The sequence below is a fragment of the Camelus ferus genome, chromosome 14 (genome assembly GCF_009834535.1).
Source record: "Camelus ferus isolate YT-003-E chromosome 14, BCGSAC_Cfer_1.0, whole genome shotgun sequence".
In the NCBI taxonomy this organism is placed as follows: domain Eukaryota; kingdom Metazoa; phylum Chordata; class Mammalia; order Artiodactyla; family Camelidae; genus Camelus; species Camelus ferus.
In genome coordinates this window covers 52,713,356-52,735,012 of record NC_045709.1, presented here as the reverse complement: position 1 = coordinate 52,735,012, position 21,657 = coordinate 52,713,356, and the positions used below count along the sequence as shown (strand labels likewise).

The window sequence follows — 21,657 nt, the reverse complement described above, 5'->3', positions numbered from 1 at the left end:
AAAAAAAAAAAACCTTGGATATTTGAGGCTAAAGTCAGGAAAAAGTCATCTAAATAGTAATCATCAAAATTAATAGAATAGATTAATTTACTATGAAAATCTTCATGAGAAGTGTAAGTTGGTACTTGAGAAAAATCTGAATTGTTGCTTAAATCTCACTAAAAAACTAAGTCTTCAAAAAAATGAGAAATATTCTTTAAAAATGTAACAGTTGATAATTCTGGGAAATATGCCATATCTGTTAGGAAAAAAAAATGTTACAGTTTTTGGTGAGTGAAGACTTTTGGCTGGAGAGGAACTGTTCGTGTTTATTTAGAACTTTCCAAAGGAAAGGGAGATGATGTAGGTCAGTCAGTAGAAATGTAGTCTCTATAGAGAAGCAGGAATAATTCTCTTTTACACAGCCCTATTACAATTTCCCACAAGACTTACAAATTCTCGTAAGTTAGACGGTACACTTACCAAGCAAACTTCTGATTATTCATTCGATTTCCCCGGACCCTTGACACTGGGGACGGATGTACCCTGCAGGTAGATGAGAGTAATCCAGTCATTAAAAAAAAAGCATTTTCCTGATTACAAATGAACAAATACAAAAGGATCTGGCTTATAAATGACCTCTTTTAGATCTACTTAACGTAAAACACCCCAGAACTTGAACATCTCTTAATAAACGGATGCAGTTAAATTCCTATGCTGGCAGACCTGCAGTCTCTCTTTCCTCCTGAACCACTTTTAACATAACTAGCGTGTGTCACAATGTTCACTGTGACGACCCCCCTGGAGTAGGACCACCAGTTTTAATAAACTGACTCATTCATTCAGTCCAATAAAAAGTTACTGCCTTGCTGGGTTTAAGACTGCGTAAAAGTAATGTAGGGCTGGTGCTGGCCCTCGATGAGCCTTTCCTGGAAACTGCTCCCACAAGGAGGACACAGAGTGGCTAAGTACACGCTTGCTCAGTCAACTTCCAGATTCTGAACCCTAAGAAGCAAGGTCACGAAGGGGACCAGGGTCCCCTTAACATGCTACTTTGGCATAAGGATTATTTTGATCTGAAGGCCACCGAGAAAGAAGGAGCTCTCTACTTTTCCCTTACATGCCTAAAAGCAGGGCATACATTTCCCTCTTGCAAAGGAAATTTTCATGTGCTGATGCGTCCGTCCCCCCCACCCCCTCCAGGAAGAGGAGTACAATGTACAACTCTCACCATCGGAGGTAGAGGTGGTACTGAGATGAGTCGGCATAAACAGTCCTCATTACCATCAGTTTCCTCCATACGTTTCGTAATCACCTTCCCAAAATTTACCTTCCCAGAAGTGCAGACCCCCTTTTCTTATTTCTAGTGACTTCTCCACAATTTATTACCCTTTGTTAAAATGGTCCATAAGCTCCAAATTCTAACCACCCCTTGAGTTACTCATCCCTGAGTATTCCTGCATGCATGCATGCGTGTTTCATGTGTAAATCAACCTTCCCCCCCACCTTGCTAATCCAGCTATTGTCAATTTAATTTGCAGGCCCTCAGACACTAAACCTAAGAGGATAGAGGAAAAAATGCTTTTTCCCTCCTCTACAATAACTTCATCCAAATGTCCAGGCACAGAATCTGTGGGAATGGGGGCGGAAGGACAGATGAATAGTTATTTCCAGGGGAAAGGCCTTCTGGATGTGATGCTTTCCCGTCAAGCTTTAAGAAAGACAAAGTCAATTCAAAACTTTAGCTACATAATAGGGAAAAGATAGTAACGACCATATTGTTTTATAAGTTTCCAGGGTCGGAGTCACCCACTGGAAATAGCTGAGATTTCTACGAACCGCTAATATCCTCCAATCAGGAGCGAGCTGCTGGACCTCTGGCTCCTTGTGGGTCACTTCCTGGCAACACCACACGCTCTGCTCCCTCTCCTTGTGGCCAACTTCCTGTTTTGTTCTTCCTGTACTAGGGGCTGTGAGGCCTAGGCAATCTTCAAGCTTGTGTTATCTTTACTCTTTATGTCTCAGACACTGTTCTAATTTACAAGACAGGAGAGAAAACAGGGATTTTAAATTGTTCTTGAAATCCAGTTATAACCAAAAACCCAAGGTTCACTAGAACAGTCTCAGCCCTCCATAGCTGTCCAGAGAGTAAAAATCATTTCAAAGCAGATGATACAGGTCTAGCCCCTCGGAAGGGCCAACTGCAGTCTTTCTGCACATCCAGAGCCAGACTGCACTTTGCTCTCGGAGGGCTTATTTCTTCCAACATCCCTTATTAACATTCTTTTCCTCACAGCTCTTCTCAAAGGCTGCTGCAGCTGAGCTGCTCGGCACAGATTTTCTGCTCCACATGGGGGAGGGGATGTTAATTATACAGAAAGATGGAGAGAGGCCAGACAGCCCCTCTGGTGAACTGTCTCATTCAAGCACGGCCCACTTCCTGCTGTTTTGCAGCTACAAGGATCACCTGTTGGTCTTGGCACCCGGCCAAACTGGGGCCTAGCGGAAATGACAGACTCAGCTAGAAATGAAAGCCGGCTCATATTCCACCACCCCAAACTGGGGAGAGAGAGAGAAAAAAATACGCCATAAAAATGCGTAAGAATTTATATACAAGGTAGCAAGATTCAATTTTTTTCTTCTCTTCTTTCTTCTTTCTGTATGTCTGCTTGAAATACAATCATCAAAATGGAACTGTGAGCCAAAAAGATGTCTCCGGAGTTCAGGGCCCCTGACCTAAGGGAAAATACAGGAAATCCTCCTGAACTTCCCTACAACCCCCTCCCCCCCGGGTGTCAGAATCCTACAGCCTAAAAAAATTTTTAAGGAGTAATAGCTCAAACACTTATAGTTCTTTAACTCACTCTGCATCCTTTAAATGTTCACTTCTTTTATTGTTTTCTCCTTAGCCCTACTTCTAGCCATCATTTTAATTCCACCAAATGAAGTCTGATGACACAGGAGTATTTTCTTATTGACATTTCTCATTGCATATACCAGTGGAAGAAATGGGTCCATTTAACCTATAATTATTATATTCTCTAGGTATTTCTATCTTTTACCAAAATTTCACTGATCCATAGATCAAATACTAAAAAATAATTTCTGTAATGGTTTAACAGTCTTCAAAGAACTCCTGATTGTGTGTATGTGACCAAATAATTATAAGGCTGCTTAAATTGAAACAAGAAAGCTTTTTCCCCTTCCCAAAGTGAGTAAATTGATAACCTGGAACTTACTTCATCTGATAATGTAGACCCATAAAGGTCTGCATTTCAGCTACCCCTGCAAATGTTATTTCTTCAAAAGGAGATGCAGTGTTTCCATCAGCTCCATGTTTAAATGGTGACACTTTTTACCATCGCCTACCTTCTTTCCACATGGAGCAGCCAGGCAGGTAGCAAAGTCAAAACCCCAGTAGGAGAAACCACTGTCTAATCTGCATGTCATGCATTATTCATGACCTCCTGATTCCTGCACCTGCATCTAGGCAGGAAGCTTGCAGGGAATGTTCATTATTCTTCTCTTAGCCTCACACGGGCTCCATTACTGCTAAGCCACTTTGTTCTGTAACTAAAGGTTTCAGGCCTTAGTACTAACCGCTGGATGCTAAAAGAAAAAAAAAATCATCATGCTGAAGAAAAAGGGCAATCTCGGTTGTTTCGTAACATGAACTGAATCCTCCAATGTGCGCTTCTGAGACTGAGTTTATGTCAGATGGAAATGCTCGCGTTTGGTGATTTACATTACATAGAAAAAAGGAAGCTATAACATTAAGGCCATGCACACCAACTGTCCTATTCATATACACTTACTCATCTGAGGCAGACAGCATGCTTAAAATTTTACCCAACACAGCATTTAATTTAGCTTTCCTGCTAAGCACGTGAGAACTTTTTAGGTACCTTAATACAAAAATGACTCTTCCTTCTTTGGGTATAAACACTAAGGGACCTGACCCTCAAATCTCGTATTTTAATGACTAATATTTATAACCAAGAGAATAGATCACTTTGTTTTTCGATGTTTTCTGGAACCCGCCTGAATGGTTGGTGCCTGGAGGCGAGATGTGATACCCAACACAAATTACTGATCACCGATGGACTGCTGGGAAGGGCATCTCCCTACCTTTTCATTCTCCCACCACTGAAAAGTTGTGACAACTTAAATCCAATCTGATAGCCCGCAGTGGAGTCAGGACGAAGTGGTGAGGAGGACCAACGGTGTCACTGCCTGGGACTGAACTCGAGCACCATCATTTCCCGACAGTGTCATCTTAGGGCAAGTTACTTAACCCGTCTGGGCTTCCGTTTTCTCATCTGCACAAGGGAGGCAATAATAGCGGCCACCTCCTAGGTCTGTGACCTTTAAATGAGTTAATAGTTTAAAGTGTTTAGAACAGTGCTTGGTACCCAGGAAGCAGTTAATACATGCTAGCTTTATCATCAGAAGTGCCGACTGGATTGGAAAGAACAAGAAGATGGAACTGGCATATCCAGCTAATTCCTGAGGACTGAGATAACCAGTGTTACCTACAGAGCCTCCATTCTTAATTACTGTGCTAATATGACTTCTCTAAAGGCCATGAAATGGCAAAGAAAAATAAACACTTATAGAGGAACATGAACCAAATACTGTGGTTTCTGAGGTATGGCTTCCTCTCTGGCAAATCATTTTTTCTGTTCTTTATTAGAAGACCTATCTTCTGTTTACTAAATTGGATAGTATTTTATTTATGTCCCATTCAAGAACAAGTCACTAATTACAGCAATGCCAAGTCATTCCCATTTATTAAGCCCTTTCTAGGTGCCAGACACCATGCTAAGGACTTTAGCCACATTGTCTTATTTTCCCCTCAAAACATTAGTATTTTCTCTTTGAGAAAATAGGTTTAGAAGAGTTAGGTAATTAGCCAGAGTGACACAGTGAACAGCAAAATCAGAACCTGGACACAGGTACGTCTGACCCGTCTTCCTCCAGATTATCATCCAGTACTTATGAACTCGTATGTTTTCTTTCCCTCCATACCACCCCATAGGATGCGATCAACTGAATTACCACCAAGGACTTTAATGAGGGACCGAGCATTTATTTAAGCCCAGCTGAATATCCTATGGTACAAGCAGATGCAAAGTGAATGTATCAGTGCTCCTGGCCTAAAATTGGCACCGAGCTAAAGATTAAGCCTTCAGGGACTCACAAGAACTAGGGTCACAGTAATGTACTTTGTTCTCCCTTTAACTCTTTATGAAAATTCCTTGCTACTAGTGTTGCTATTTAAATACCTAATATACAACACATGTAAGTTTTAGATGGTAAATTGAATCTGCTTTCTCACTTCCCATCTTTTCTAGCACCCAGTCCTATCCAGTTTGGGTCCACATCTGCCTGATGAAACCATCTCTGTCATGGTCATCAATGGTCTCCATGTTTTCAAATCTAATGGTTAAGGCTCAGCCCTTATCTTCTCCAGTCCTCCGCGTAACTGATCACTCCACCCTTGAAAAGCTTTCTCTACTCAGCATTGGTGATATTTTCCCAGCTTTCCCTCCTCCTCTCCTTTTCTCCTTTGCTGAGGTTCCTCTTCTTATTCTTCTAGACTCTAAATGTTGGCTTGGTCTAGGGGTCACTTTCCCAGGACCTTCCTCTCCCCTCTTTCAACTCACTCCCTAGCTGAAGGAGTCTCCAAAGTAACTCCCCTCACACCCTTGAAGACATCATCCCACCTGTAGACCGTAGGTACCATCCAGATAATAACGACCCCCGGATTTCTATCCCCACCCTATCCCCGTATCAACACCAGACTCAGTTTTCCAATCCTAACCAACCTTTCCTTTAAAAAAAAAAAAAAGGGAGGGGGCATTCCTTTCTATGTCTTCCTAGTCTCTGAAAAATCAGATTAAATTATTATTTCAAAGACCAATAAAATATTTATTATAGGAAATTACTCATCTAGTAGATTGGAGATTTTCATTATCAAGATCATGAGAAATTATGATATATACATATTTTCTCTTCTTAAATCCATTTTTCCTACTATATAACCAAATGATAAGCCCATACTTTCATCCATAAATTATTCCTATTCTTTGTCAAAATATACACTTTAACAACTCAGTTTGCTACATTTGTGGAAGAAAAGATTAATCCAAAAATAACTCCACAATTATTCTTAAATATCAGAATTTTCCTATGTAGAATCACATGAAAGATAATTTTAAAGTAACTCTTGGTATTCCTGTCTTCTTATACACGGTTGTACTGAATACAAGTTCTCACGATTATTCAGATTAGTTTGGATGTTTTTATTGTAATATATATATATACACACACCACACTTGACCAAATAAAAAGAAAAGTGTGACTCCAATATTTAAACTAAGTGGGCCCTTTCTGTTCTCAGTTTTCATCAAGTCAGTGATTTGATGACCATTAGAAATGCCATTTTTTTTTTAAGGTTTTTTCCCCCCTCATTATTCTTAATTCTCTCTCTATGCAGAGTCACTGATGTTATTTTTAGAAGAGTAGGCTGAATTTAAACATCAAATAGAATGTGATCATCTCTTCACTGTTAACTTTAACAGTCTAAATTTTGTTAAACATAGTGTTTTGAAGGGGAAAGCATGTATTTCTGCCATATTCAACAGAATGAGAAATTCTAAAAGGAGAACATTTGGTTTGTACAATGTTAATTGGATCATATTAGATCATGCCAGCTTCATCCCAGCATCCCCAAGTGCTTTCTCCGTGGAAATGACACTGATGATTCTCTTCCCTCCCTTGTCACCTGGTTAGGTAATGCTCAACTCTAAGAAGCCATCCCCAACCTATTGGTCTAAATCAACTTGCTCCAAGTTCTCACAGCACGGGGCGCTTAGCACATATTAACTAAAGATGCCATTTGTTTGTTTGGGGTGGGAAGGGATAGACTGGGAGTTCAAGATTTGCAGATACTAACTAATATATGTAGAATAGATAAACAACAAGTTCATACTGCACAGCACAGGGAACTATATTCAATATCTTACAGTAACTTATGGTGAAAAAGAATATGAAAACGAACACACATATGTTCATGTATGACAAGCATTGTGCTGTACACCAGAAATCGACACATTGTAAACTGACTATACTTCAATAACAATAATAAAAAAAAGATATTGTATGTTTAGTTTCTTTTGTCTGTCTCTCCAAGAAGACAGTATGCTCCAAGGGGACAAGGGAGCTTCTCTTTTCACTCACTGTCACAACTCCCTTACCTGTCACCAAGTGGGTGCCCAATGGATAACTGTTGTAGGGTTAGCCCCATTTCCCTACTAGACCTGAGCTTCTAGTATGGATAGCAATGGCTAAGTCTGTCTAAGTCACCACTGCATCCTCAGAACTTATGACAATATACAGTACACAGGAGGCATATAATAAACATTTGTTAGGCAATGAGATATCAAAAAAGGATAAAATATTTTCAATTTAGAAATCTGAGCTATTTTACTAAACACCTCCAGAGCACCTAGAGCTTCAATAATTAACATTCACTAAATCCAACAAACTTTATGCAACAGTGACTATTCTTGAAGTCTTGCATTTGGAATAAGACAGGATCTCTGCCCTTAGGCAGTTTGAGTCTAGTTGAGATAAACAGGTAGCAACTACCATAAAATGGTAAGAAAATTAAAAGGGATTTCAATTTTTACTGGAATAAAGAGGAGGTTAGAATTAATTCAAGCTGTAAAATTACACAAAAGGTTACAAAGAAAAGACCTTGACGCTGGGACATGAGGGAAAAGTAAACTTTTCATAAACAGATGCATGGATGGACCTGGAGACCATCATACTAAGTGAAGTAAGCAAGAAAGAGAAAGAAAAATACTATGTATCACTTATATGTGGAATCTAACAAAATGACACAAATGAACTTATTTACATAACAGAAACAGACTCAGAGACATAGGAAACAAACTATGGTTACCAGCAGGAAAGAAGAGTAGGGAGGGATACACATTGGGAGTTTGGGATTTGTGGATACTAACTACTATATATAAAAGAGCTAAACAACAAGGTCCTCCTGTATAGCACAGGAAACTGTATTCAATATCTTGCAACAGCCTATAATGAAAAAGAATATGAAAAGGAATATATATATATATATATATATGTGTGTGTGTGTGTGTGTGTGTATGTATGTATGTGTGTGTATATACATATATATATATAAATATATATGTAAATAAATGAATCACTATGTTGTATACCAGAAATTAACACATTATAAACTGACTATACTTCAATAAAATAAAAGAATGCTGCTGTGAGTATATATATATAAAAAGAAGTGAATGATGGTTGGAAGATACTCCAGGAAGAGAAGTTAAGTTAGTCATCTAACCATGAAAGTGAACTGAAGGTGTAGGGTGGACAAGAAGGTATGCTCGGAGAAGAAAGTCTCTTAGAAAAATTAGGGAGAGATGAGCTAGAACGTTAAGGCAGGGGTAGAACATGGACCAGTAAGTCCATGTCTGACTAAGGAGTTAGTAAATGGGGCAGTCGGCTGTGGAGCAGCAGCAGTCTTTCCTCTATTGGTCAGAGCCATGTATACACAATGTGTATCTTTAAGCAGTATTTATTGCATACCTATCATTTATTCATTCATTCAAGTATTACTTAGCATCTATTATGCCAGACACTGTTCTAGGCTCTCAACACTGTGAACTGTGTTAGTGGAGAGGATAGTACACCTATTAACGCGTGGTTCCTGATGTCAGGAAGCCTACAGCATGACGTGAGTTTGGACAAATGACTGGTCACCATGGTGCAGTGTGATAACTGGCCAGGGGAGCAGAGAAAAAGGGCATCTGAATTACACTTTGGAGCAGACACAGACATTTCCTTTGGATTATAAATAAGGTGAGTTTAAAGGAAACGTTTCTCAGATATGGAAGAGGAAAGGAGCATCCAAAGATAAGAAGAGGCACTGAAGGGCAGAAATAGCCAAAGCAAAACTACAAACTGTTCAGGGTGTAAAGGGCTGGCAGGCCTGGAGGGGCAGGAGATCACATAATGGCCGGAAACACTGGAGACTCCCCACCCATGGGTGGGGAGCTGGAGTTACGTGACTCAATTTCAGTTCATGTGATCTCATGACCAAGATTAAGAGACATGAACTTCTCCACCCTTCCCTCAATGCCAGAAAAGCCCAAAATAATCCGTTTCTCCTTCAGTGTTGCCTTGGGCATTAAATGGCACCAACATCAAATGTGTCAAACATCCCAGACGCCCAGGAATCATCCTTGACTGAACTTCCCTCCCTACATCCAACCCATTTTCAGGCCCATCCGCCACGTCATCGCCATCCTATCCGCTTTTCATTTCCACAGTCACCAATCTATTTAAACCCACTCTCCTCTCTTACCAGCACTACTCCCAAAACCTCCTCCCCCAATCCATTTTTTGCACTAGAGCCACAGTCATCTTTTAAAAAGGCAAACCTATTTTTCTCTTGCTGTTATCCTTTTAGTGGCTTTTCATTGCTCTTGAAATAGACCCAAATCTCAACGTGGCCTAAATGCCTATGATCTGGCTTCTGCCTACCTCTCCAGCTTCACTCTCCAACAATATCTCCCTACCCCCTGCTTTCTGTGATCCCACCACCCTGGCCTCCTTTCAGTTTCAGTGCTTTTGCTTACATTGTTCCTTTTCTACAGAAGCCCCAAGAGGCCCTCCACCACCTTCATCTAGTTAACTCTTACTCACTCTCAGCTCTCAGCTCAAAGATCACTTCCCTTTCTCTGACTCACCAAACTGGACCATGTCCGTATTAGAGACTCTGATTATTCTCTGCATTTGTCCTTCTGATCAGCTTGCAGTTACATATAGATATAATTATTCAATAAGAAGCAGAAACGATTTTCCTTTGCTCTCCACTATATGCCGAGTATTGGACCCTACATCTGGTGCAATTAAATACTTCTCTATAAATAAAAGATGATGAGAACTCGTACTAGTAGCCTTTTTATTTTTCCTGAGATTTGTTCTTGCAGTAATATAGAAAGATAAATAAGCAAGTATATATAATAACTTTGTACATATATTTAATTTAATGTGCATTTATTTTTATAGTTAATATTTATTTAATGTTATATTTATATTATATATATTTTTTAGGGTTTATTTTGGGGGGGGTAATTAGGTTTGTTTATTTTTAGAGGCAGTACTGGGGATTGAACCCAGGACCTCGTGCGTGCTAAGCACTGCACTATACCACTTCAGTGATATCCTAACCCTCACATTATATATTTTAAAGTTTTAGGACTTCTTTCATTTCTTTCAGCAAAGTTTTATAGTTTTTGGTATGCAGGTTTTAATATTTTTTTTTAATTTCAGAGTTATTTATTTTTTTAGTTGTATAGTCAGGTCTACAATGTTGTGTCAATTTCTGGTGCACAGCATGTTTCAGTCATATATATACATATATATTCCTTTTCATATTCTTTTTCATTATAGGTTACTATAGGATATTGAATATAGTTCTCTGTGCTGTACAGTATGAACTTGTTGTTTATCTATTTTACATATAGTAATTAGTATCTGCAGATCTTGAACTCCCAATTTATCCCTTCTCATATTTTAAAGGTAAAATACAAGGTGGAAGAAAATGTGAGTGAACACTGATGTGGCCAGGATGTTGTCCCCTTTGGCCCCACAGAAGGTAGGTTCTTTGGACCCTGCATCAGCCCTGCCCAGCACAGTCTGAGCACATGACCCCTCCAGGGCCAAGATGCTGAGACACATGCATCTATCACTTTCTCATCACTGGAGAAATTCATGGAAAATTAGCAGACATCATGGAGAGACCGGTGAAATTCAAATGAAGTCTATAGTTTAATTAATAGCACCGAACCAATGATAATTTCTTGGTTTGGACAACTGTACTATGATTCTGTAAGATGTAAACTGTAGAGAAGTTGACTGAAAGGGATCTGTGAACTCTCTAGTGTTTTTGCCACTTTTAAATCTCCAAAGTATTTCAAAATAAAACACTTTTAAAGTGCTATTCCTTTGCTGGGATAAAAATGTAAGCAACAGAGATCTTCTAGGAACTACTTTTTTCTCTGTTTTATTTCATGCTTTTCAAGTTAGTTATTATCTATAACATTCATTTTATAAGTTCATAACTATAGAGTATATCTCTGTGTGTATATTCCCTCTGGCACATTTGTTCTTTTTTTTTTTTAAAGTAATTAAACTCATCAATCAACAATTCTACTGCTTTCACCCATCACGGTTTTCATGCACTGGGAACAGAATTACTAATAACAGGTATGCTCTGAAATAGAAGGAAGTATAGAAGAAAAAAAGATGAAGACACTTTAAAAGGTTAATAAAAATAATGCTATAGTGAATTGCAGGGGGGTGCAATTTAGATCATGTCTACAGACCTACAACCTTACTGTGAAACTGACATTTATCTAGGTAACACAGATTCCACATTCCTGCTCTGACCTGAGCTACCCTGATAATTGCTTCAATTTTTCACTGCGTTTTGCATGTATATAAGTCTGACATATTGTTTTCCAGCATTCAGTATATGGTGCATTAAGGTTCCTGTGTTTTACTATATGAACTGAAACACTTCAGACTCATTCGTTACTATGGATGGAGCTGGACGAATTTCATGATGACAGACATCCTGATTGGTAGTTATTCTATTAGTCACACTGCTAATGCCTTTTATTTGGTGCGCTCTGTCGAGAAAGAGTAGTAAGTAGTTGAAGAATTACTTCAAACGCTTTTACAGCCTCTGGCTGCATTAATTTTGAGATGCCTCATTTAGGCTAGAAAAAAGAGGCAATGTTAAAGTATGTAATACGGGCATTTTGTCACCCCAAATTGGATCTATTACAATTCAGCGTTCTCTCAAGAAGGTGTTATAGCTCACTAGGCTGCACCATTCTTCTTTGAGTAGGACGAAATTTTACATCATTTGGTTCACAGGCACAATGAAAACGGCATAAAGAGACCCTAAAGATGAGAAGCCATCTCGAAGGAGAAAACGTAGTTTACATTTCACTTTCAATAAAATTTTAAACGCTAGGAAACCTTCAATCTGATGATTAAATGTAACTGTTATCTCTACTTTAAATAATGCATTTAAAAGGAATGGATTTATGTGTTTGCATGTGTGAGTATAAACCCTGATTTGTCTTTAAGTGGACATCAAATAAATCAAAAGGAATGATACCCAAGAGAAGGACTCAACTCAGGACTGACTCAGAGAGCAGTGTGATCTGTAGATAGCTGTAGAGGTGGTCCTTCCACTGCCAAAAGTGACAGCCAAGAAGCTTGGAAGACTTTAAAGCAAAGAAGCCAGGAAATGACTTACTAGCTTATGCTGAGACACTTTATTTCAGAACTCGGCATGAGTGCCAGACACATCAATCAGTGCCCAGAGGGCTACAGGTGTTTGTGGAGACCGGCAAGGAATATACGAAGCATCACACCCACTTACCAACAGGACTGGACAAAGAGCAATGCACCCACCGTATCAGCACTTTGAAAATGCACCAGGCCCTCCACAAATGAACAACATGATTTTTCTCCCTAGAAAGTACAAAGCTGCTGGAAGATTTCATTTCACAGGAGAAAGGGTATCACGTAAGAATTCACCTGCCAGCGGTGTGCAGAACGACTGGACATGCAGATGACTAATACTGAGGTAATCCTGACAATACTGCAACAGTTCAGATATAAAGGGACAAAAGTCAAACCCCAAGAGGTCCCGAGGGAACAGGGAGAAAAGAACTGGTCAGAGAACAAGAAGCAGCTGCATAACCTGCGGACGTTGGACAGGGGAAGGGGAAGAGGAAGAGAAAGCTTGAGTTGTGGAGACTAGAAACACAGTGGGAAATGGGATTTTAGTTTGAGGCTGCGGGAGGGCAGACTTACAGGCATGGATCTGACTTTCAGAAACACAGAGGGGAAAGCTGCAGCTGAAGAAGTGGGCGAGATGTTTAAAGACACACAACAAAGGCAGAGGAGTATGAAGTGTCGACTCCTGTATCAGTGAGATACCTGATGGCTGAGTGATATATCTCAGGGCGGAAGGGAAAGGAAGAATAAGGGCTTAGAAGGAAAAGTCAGTGAGATACGAAGAAAATATTAAGAAATCAGATGAGAAGGAAACACAAATACTGTTAAATCTTCTGAAAGAAACAAGAGTGGGAACTGGGAAAGGACCATTACATGGTCAACCAGTAACCGTACAAAGAATCATTTTTTTTGTAAAGCTGTAGAAGGGATGAGTCTCTAGTGTGTTCAGACTTCAAAATGGGGATAAAGGAAGGTTGGAAAATAGCTTCTATCTGAGAAGTTTCCCATGAAAGAAGAGAAAGAGCTGGAAAGCCAGTTGGGACAAAAAAAAAAGTCAATTGGTTTTTCATTTTCTCTAAAGAAAAGGGAAGTTACATTCCATATGACAGGAGAAAGGCATCACGGAAGAGCCTGAAATGGTTGAGAAGGAAAAAATATAGGAACCAATCCTAGAAAAGTCAAGTGAGTGAGCACAACACTGTGCCCTGACACGCAGCAGCTACGTACACACAAATACTTTCTTAAAGGTGAGGGCTTACTGTGAACCTTGTACATGTTAAGAGTTTTACTGGAGAGTCTCACTCATCCACATGGCAGCCCAGGAGGTAGGCATCATTTGAAAGTCAGCTTGAGAGCTGCGATGCACCTAGCCCAGGGCCACACACCAGGGCTGAAACTCACGTCCAGGCTTCATAGACGCCACGTCACACTTGTGAACAACGTCCCACCGGCTTCTTTTGTGAGCAAAGAAGTAACTATTTTATACAAAATTCTAAGTAGAGAACAGCTAGAATAGTAGAATCTATTGCAAAATTCAATTGCTTATAGTTTTGTGTTTACCAAACAATGTTGCTTGCAATTGAGAATTTAAGTGGTCATGAAGCAGTCTGAACTCTTGAAATGACCATCTAATATCAAAATCTTGCTTATAATATATATATGAGCCCACATACACATGGTATAAGAAAAGATACCTAGTTGGTCTTTGCTCCAGGTGCTTGGCAGAGTGCTCTTAAAACCCTTGCAACTTTCTAAGTAACAGCAGTGGTTTTTTGTTATTCATAACAAGCCCCTTTGGGCTACATCTGAGTTTATAACAATAAGGTGACTCAGGGTCACACTCCCAGTTAGGTTTAGCAGGACGAGCTGGTCACCAAAAACTCAGCAAGTGATTAGAGGGTTAGAAGCTTCAGACTTACTCCCCTGGAGGGGAGAGGGGCTGGAGACTGAGTTCAATCACCCACGGCCAAAGATTTCAGCAATTACGCTTACATAATGAAACCTCCCTAAAAACTCCTAAATGATGATATTCAGAAAGTGACCAGGGCTGTAGGGAGGGTGGTGTGCCTGGATTGGGCATGGCAGTTCCCCACTCCTCCCCCCACACCCTGCCCTTTGCACCTCTTTCTTTTCACTGTTCCTGACTTGCATCCATTATAAAAAAAAAACTGCTAATCCTAAGTAAAGCACTTTTCTAAGTTCTGTGAATCCTTCTAACGAATTATTGAACTTGACAGGGGATCTGGGGAAATCTCAAATTTGTAGCTGACCAGGCAGAAGTGCAGGCAACCTGGGGACCCAGGATGTGGCTGGCATCTAAAGTGGGGCAGTCCTGAGCCTTTGACCTTTGGGTCTTTGCTAACTCTAGGCAATTGGTGTTAGAATTGAACTGAATTGTTGGACACCCTGTTGGTGTCAGAGAATTGGAGAACTGGTTGTTGTTTGGAAAACAACAAGTATACACACACACACACACATATATGTAAATCACACAATTTTATACTGAGCTTTCATAAGATTTAAATTTCCCATGTGGTCTGGCCAAACATGAGAATAAGGCACATAACACTACTGTCAAAAAGTGAAACTATGATTTTTGAAGTCTGTGAGTTAAACTGTCTTTTAAAACTTCTGCAAAAAAACCTGGGGACTATTTTCCCCTAATTTTGTTATTAGACAATGTGGAACGATGAATGGCCAGAAAATAAAATTAAACTGTATTTAACTCTGCCAACCATGATACTCTCTTTTAAATAATCAAGACAAACTGAATTTACAAAACACAATTAGAGTGGTTTGCTTAAGTTTGTAGTCTCTGATTAAATACAGGTGTTATGCAAAATAGGCTGGGTCTGGAAACTGTTTGCAAATGCATTCTTATTATTTAGCATTATTTTTGCTTTGAATAAAAGAAAGCGAGAGTCATCATGAAGTCTTTGGGAAATCTACAGAAATAAGACGAATCAACCTAGAAAAAACAGAATAAAAATTCCATATGTGTGCTAAACAACATTATCCCAAGTATGGCCTTAAAAACTGCGTATTACCAAACAGCAAAATAGAAATATCATGATTAAAAAAATTAATAAAATTGAAATAGAACCAACTGATGTTTTCACTCCTGCATCCCTGCCCTGGAGATTTGAGAAAGAAAGCGATATGATTCAGCTAATTGTACAAGGGATAAAATGACAATTCAATATTTGAAAATAGTATTAATGAACGGTAACAATTTCTTAGTTACTATTGTTTGCTCGACCTTGTGCTAGACATTGGGGACGTACAAATGCATAACATATTGCTCCTGCCCTGAAAAACTTTCCAGGCTAAAGAGTTCCAATATCACAGAAATTTCATGATCAGGGCTACATAGTGCATGGTTATTAAGGGTACAGACTCTGCACCAGGCTGCCTGGGTTCAACCACTGCGAGGGTCTACCGCTTACTGGCTGAACGGTCTATGGAAAGATACCTAATCTTTCTCCCAGTTTTCCCATCTTCACAGTGAGGGTACTTCCATCCTCTCGTTCAGAACAATGCTTGGAGTGGTTGACAAGTCTTAGCTATCATGACGGTCCTGACCTCCCCTAGGAGAATCCCATGCAGCCGTGGTGCCTGCTCAGGGCCGCGTCTCACTTTCCTCTGAAGGAAGGGAAATGACTAATCAGAGGACTCCGTATCTCTCAGTGTCAGGTACAGGTTAAACGCTAAGAGACAACAATAAAGGCTATCTCAAAACAGCCAGCTCGCAACGTGTACGTAACTAGGGAAATTCAGCATGAAGAGATGTAAAAGCTGAATTTTTGAATAAAAAGTCACTGGACTATTGCAACATGCTGTTAAATAGCAAGACAAATACAAATCACGATAGCTGTAGTAGCCTGCATTCTGATAGAACCCCAGAGTAATCAGTGTTTTGGAAATTAAATGTTAAACCAACTGCACCAATTATCTGCTTATTAGGAAGTATGGCCCAGTGGCTGCGAGGTGACTTGAGTTTCTTTTCAGTGTTGAGTTTATCCATATTCAAATTTGGTGTTGATTGCGTATCAGATGAGTGGCTGGCCTGAGAGTCAAGAAAGTTTACCATACTGGTGTCAGGGGCTCTAATTTGTCAAGTCATTGCCTAATTGTGGCTGTGTTTACGAAAGCACCATCAATCTGGGCAGGGCAAAAAAGGACAGTTGGACTAATTTATTGCATTCTGTACCCTGAGCCGAGCCGAGGAGCTGAGTCCTTGAGAGTCTCTTCCACTCACATACGTATCATTATGCCAAACACACGCTTACTTCCCTGGTTTGACTCACTCACACCATGGGAAGCAAATCATGGACAGACCAAATTATGGCTTCGTTTTTTAGGTAACAGCATTACCAACATAAGGGTTCAAGGGCTTTAAAAATAGACTATTTCTATGTTGCCAAGTGAATTACTGCAGAATGCCGGCACAGTCTCACGAGAGCCTACACACGCCATTTTCCCCTCTACTTTGACCATGAATTAATTCACAAGTACAAAATTTGGAAATATATTTGCACAGTATTAAATTCAAATTATGCCACCTGTTCTTCCTATTTGCTTTGATAAGAATCTTAATATCTTTGTGAACTTTAATGCACTTTGCTTTGTAAACAATATCTAGGTCTGATGTAGACACATCCTTAGTATCAGCTATCATATATGAAATTTCTTCATGTATATGCATGCTAATTCCATGCCCTTCCATGTAACAAGCTCACAGAACAGTGCAGAATTTACTGGGAAGTCCCAACAGCATTTTTAAAAATGACATCAACATTTTTTATTTCTGACAAGAAAGTCTTGGTTTAACTTCTGTTTACAGACATACCTCGGACATTATTACAGGTTGGGTTCCAGATCATTGCAATAAAGTGAATATTGCAATAAAGCAAGTCACGCAAATTTTTGGTTTCCTAGTCAGTGCACATAAAAAGTTACATTCATACTATACTGTAGTCTATTAAGTGTGCAATAGCATTATTTCTAAAAAAGGAAAAAAAAAAACAGTGTACATACCTTAATTAAAAAATACTTTATTGGGGGTGAGGAACCTGGGAAAAAATAATCTCAAAGCTTGAGAGGCTGTCACCTGACATGTGGGTCCTATCCGTACCCGCCCACAGATACTGAAGTCTCCTTGCTGAGTAAGGTGCTCTTCTCTAATTCTTCCCCTTTTTAACTTACTCTTATTATGTAAATTTGTTGTCTGTTCCTTAACTATTTGCTTTTATAATGCTTTACCCCTTGTAAAATGATCACCATATTAAATTTGGTGAATGCAGATGATTTTCCTTCTCTATGGGACACATAAATAACTTATTTCAATCTTGGGTTTCAAAGCAACTGATCTAGAAGTTACAACAGGGAATGTGAACAGGTAGTTCTAGCTCAACCCAACCCTGTCATCCTTTTATGAAGGTCTTCTTGTTCCTTTCTTCATATTCTTTTTGTCATTCAGCAACTCAAGGAAGAGGCAAAATGATGGTCTACAGAAAATAACAAATATAAACACATTTCAAATGCATTTGAAAGCAGATTTGTTTGAGGAGCAAACCTTCAGTGCAGTCAGTACTCCAGGGTGGCCCTCAGTGACCGCTAAGAACAAATCTATGAAGGACAGTTCTGCACGGGGCACGGAGAAACCATTTTTCCACTCTTGTATCAAACGCACATCATGGTCCCTCTGTCCACATTGCTGATTTCTAGTTATTTTTAAAAAACTTTGTTCCTCCCATAACATTGCTGTTTTCTCTTTTTGCGTTTTTTTCAGAACATTTCAACTTTATATTAACTTGCAAACTAAGTAAACAGCTGGGCAGATGGAAATTCTCTGCAATTAATTTTCTTATGAAGTGTGAAACTTACACCTACACATTCTGCAAATTATGACATGAATAAAAGTCAGAGTCTAGTGAAAGCTGACTAGTTTTCCTGCCTTGAGCCCTCTACCTGTCGTCGCAGCAAACTGCTGAGTTCTTCTAAAGAAAATTTCACTCTCTGTGTACATTACAAAATAGTTTATTGCTATTTCTGAAAGCTATTAAGACTCCTTTTTTCCCCTGAATTGTAACAGTTTGAGTCATTAATAAAACTCAAAATTAGTGAGAAAGACGTTTCATTTTACTCTGGTGTGTTAAGAGTATAAGACTCCTGAGAACACAAAATGCTTTCATAAACTGCACCCTATAAACGAAAAGATTCGCATGCCTTTGTTTTTCTACAAATATTTTCTCTTTAAGTGTGGCTATGATGGGAAGTGCCTTAGCGTGCACAGAACAGCTCCACACTGCTGTCTCACCCGATCCCCACAAAAGCCTAGGGCAGGAACAGAGAAAACACTATTACCTGCATTCTGAAAACGAGGCCCCTATGGGTTTCTGGGACTTGCTGGGTGTCACTGTGGTGCTAGTCAAACAGAAATGAGCACCAATTCTAAACGTTTCTTCTTCTACCATCCCAACAGAATCCAGAGCCAGAGAGCATTTTGGAGATTCCCCTGGTCCATGCCCACCTCACCCCTAATGGTGAGGTTGTCACCATACTACTTGCCCAGGGTCACAGAGTGAGATTCTGGCCACACAGGGAATAAGAACTCCCACATTCTTCCCGAATGTAATGGAAAGGAAGGTTTCAGAGTCAGACGGGGCTAGATTTGGACCCTGGTTCCAAAATCTACTCCCTGTGGTTCCGTGCAAGTTACCTACATTTGACTTTTGGTTTTTTCATCCCTAAGCAAGAATAATAAGTGAGTTGTGGAGATGAAAAGATGAGATGGGGTGTGCCTGGCTCGTAATCACTGCTCAGAACACATTTTCTTCTAACTCACTGTTTACATAGTGGTACCTTGCTTTCACACTGTATTTCATAAACTAAACACACTTCAGCCATCTACAGTTGCTTACAAAAAGAGGCCTGTAAATGTCTTTGTTTCTGACTTTTAGAGGTAATCCTTATGCTTCTTTTAATTAATTGTTCAATCTTTATTATATATAGTCCTTTTCATTAAAATTCTAGATCAAACAGTAAACTTACTATTCATTTTATAATTTAAGGTTTTAAAACATAAGTCAAAACTTTTATCTGTCTACTTCAGCCAATACATTTCTTATACATCTATTTTTGTAATATCTTTTTTTTTTCAGTTATATTGTTTTGTGATTAGAATGGCAGTCAGTCCTTCCAGTGATCAAGGATTTTGTGAAGTGACTCATGCTGACACTATTTTGCAGCAATCAAAGCCAAGACTTTGAGTGACACTCAAAACCAACTAATAGAGATACACAGAATTTTATGTTGCACCCTATCTGGTGCACACAGTACTGGGCATGGTCCTGGGGTCAAATACTGCTTAGAAAGCATCCTTAGAGAATTTTCAGGGGATGCCACAGTGCATTTAGGACCAATGCTACAAAGAAGCTGCAAGAACTCTCCATTTAATCCTGATGTTTTCTTCTTCATGGTCCAGCAGGAGAGGAAGGAGTGGGTCTCCTGATCTCCAATTTGCAGATGTTGACTGCTGAGACTGGGCAACCCGCAAACAGTGCCAGCAGAGCACAGAGGAGGAACTGAAATTCAGGACCAAGAACTCATAGCCCTGGGCTTCCACTCAGTCATATCCTTCTATCAAAGTCTCTCCTGTTATTCCAGGAAATAAAAGTAACCTACTGAGTGAACAGAACATTTTTCTGTTGATCTTGAAATTTTTGATGAAAAGGGGTTCGGAACTATCCCTTGGAAAACACATTCTGCCTTTCAAATTCACTAGAAGTAAATTATTTAAAAACTCTTTTGCATTTCCCTCAAGATCTCTAAAACAGCTTCTGAAAACTTCTTCTGCTTCCTTCAAGTTACCTGAAAATTAAATGGACTCAAAGTATGATCATTTGAGTGAGTAGGTATGTGCAAGCTACACTTCTTATAAAAGCAGAGTAGAAATTTTTACCAGATTTAGTAATGCAAGTGTATATTCATGTGTCTACTTCAATGTAGTGAAAGCCACAAATAATTATTACATTATTACCTAATGATGCAGTTGAAAGAGTAGTTTTCTGTAAGTAATGCTGTAGCAGAATTTCAATGCAATTTGTCATACTTTCTTATTGAGTTTTTGGTTTTTTTTTTTCCTGCCACATTACCTGTTTGTCATTCCAAACAAGCTGTCAGGTCCAAAAAAAAAAAAAAAAATCACTGTCTTCTTTAGGGAAGTACTCTGTGGCTATTCTGCTGGAATAAAGCCTTAATACAGAAGTGACCTGTAGGTATATACAGATGACACCAGCATCCTGCCTATATTTACACAGGACCCCATGCTTTGCGTATCTAAGTATTAGTAGTTCCCCAGCTTTATCGAATTGTTCTTGCATTATTTTTCCTGTACCTTGATATGTTTGCCTGGTTGTTAACTTTCCAATTCTACTACACATTTATATAAATTATAGCAAAATTTCTTTTGAAATGGAAAAGGTAATAAGTAAAGAAGTACAGTATGCAGTCCTGTTGTCAGGTCAAATGTCACAGCTGTTGTTCTTGGATTATGGTCCTTGTGGACCAAAGAACACAATCATCAAGACAGGAATCTAGTTCACTGGCATCATGCTGGAGTAGTCTCAAAAATTATTCCCCACAGCATAGAAAACAAACTGTGGTTATCAGAGGGGAAAGAGTGCAAGAGAAAGAGATTAGGAGTTTGGGATTAATAAATATATATTACTACATATAAAATAGATTAAAAACGAGGACCTACTGTGTAGCACAGGGAACTATATTCAGTTTCTTGTAATGAGCTGTAATGGAAGATAATCTGAAAAAAAATGCTTATATTTGTATGTATATGTATAACTGAATTGCTTTGCTGTACACCTGAAACTAACACTGTAAATCAACTCTACTTCAATAAAAAATAACTATAAAAAAATTTAAATGCATACAAATACTATAAAAAGACAGAAACTATCAAAAATAATCAATAAGAATTCAGTACATTGAAAAAAATTATTCCTCCAATATGCTCTCTTGGTTGGTAGAACACACTAAAAATGGCAAGCCACTGACCTAAATCAGTTGTTTTTAACTGCTTTTCCTCCAAAGTTCATAGATATGTAATTCCCACATTTATATATATAGTCATACAGACACAAGAAGAAAGATGCGATAAACCCAGATTTTGAAAGTCACTCGCGAAGGCTATGGGACAGACAGCAGGTTATGACATTTCCAGACACGTAACTGCAACTCCATACCTTCAATTGATTACAACATAACAGTGAGTCCTAAGTCACCAATTTGTATCCA

At 39.1% G+C, this 21,657-nt stretch overlaps 1 protein-coding gene across 9 annotated transcripts in view; it reads right to left on the bottom strand.

Moving 5' to 3' along the window:
* The window catches only part of KLF12 (Kruppel like factor 12), a 517,595-nt gene that overhangs the window by 71,062 nt on the left and 424,876 nt on the right, over positions 1–21,657 (bottom strand). For all 9 annotated transcript variants that reach the window (XM_032496878.1, XM_032496874.1, XM_032496875.1 and 6 more), the window contains one exon: positions 463–525. In XM_032496878.1, coding sequence (XP_032352769.1) covers positions 463–525 — 63 coding nt within the window. The remainder of the gene's footprint in view (positions 1–462; positions 526–21,657) is intronic.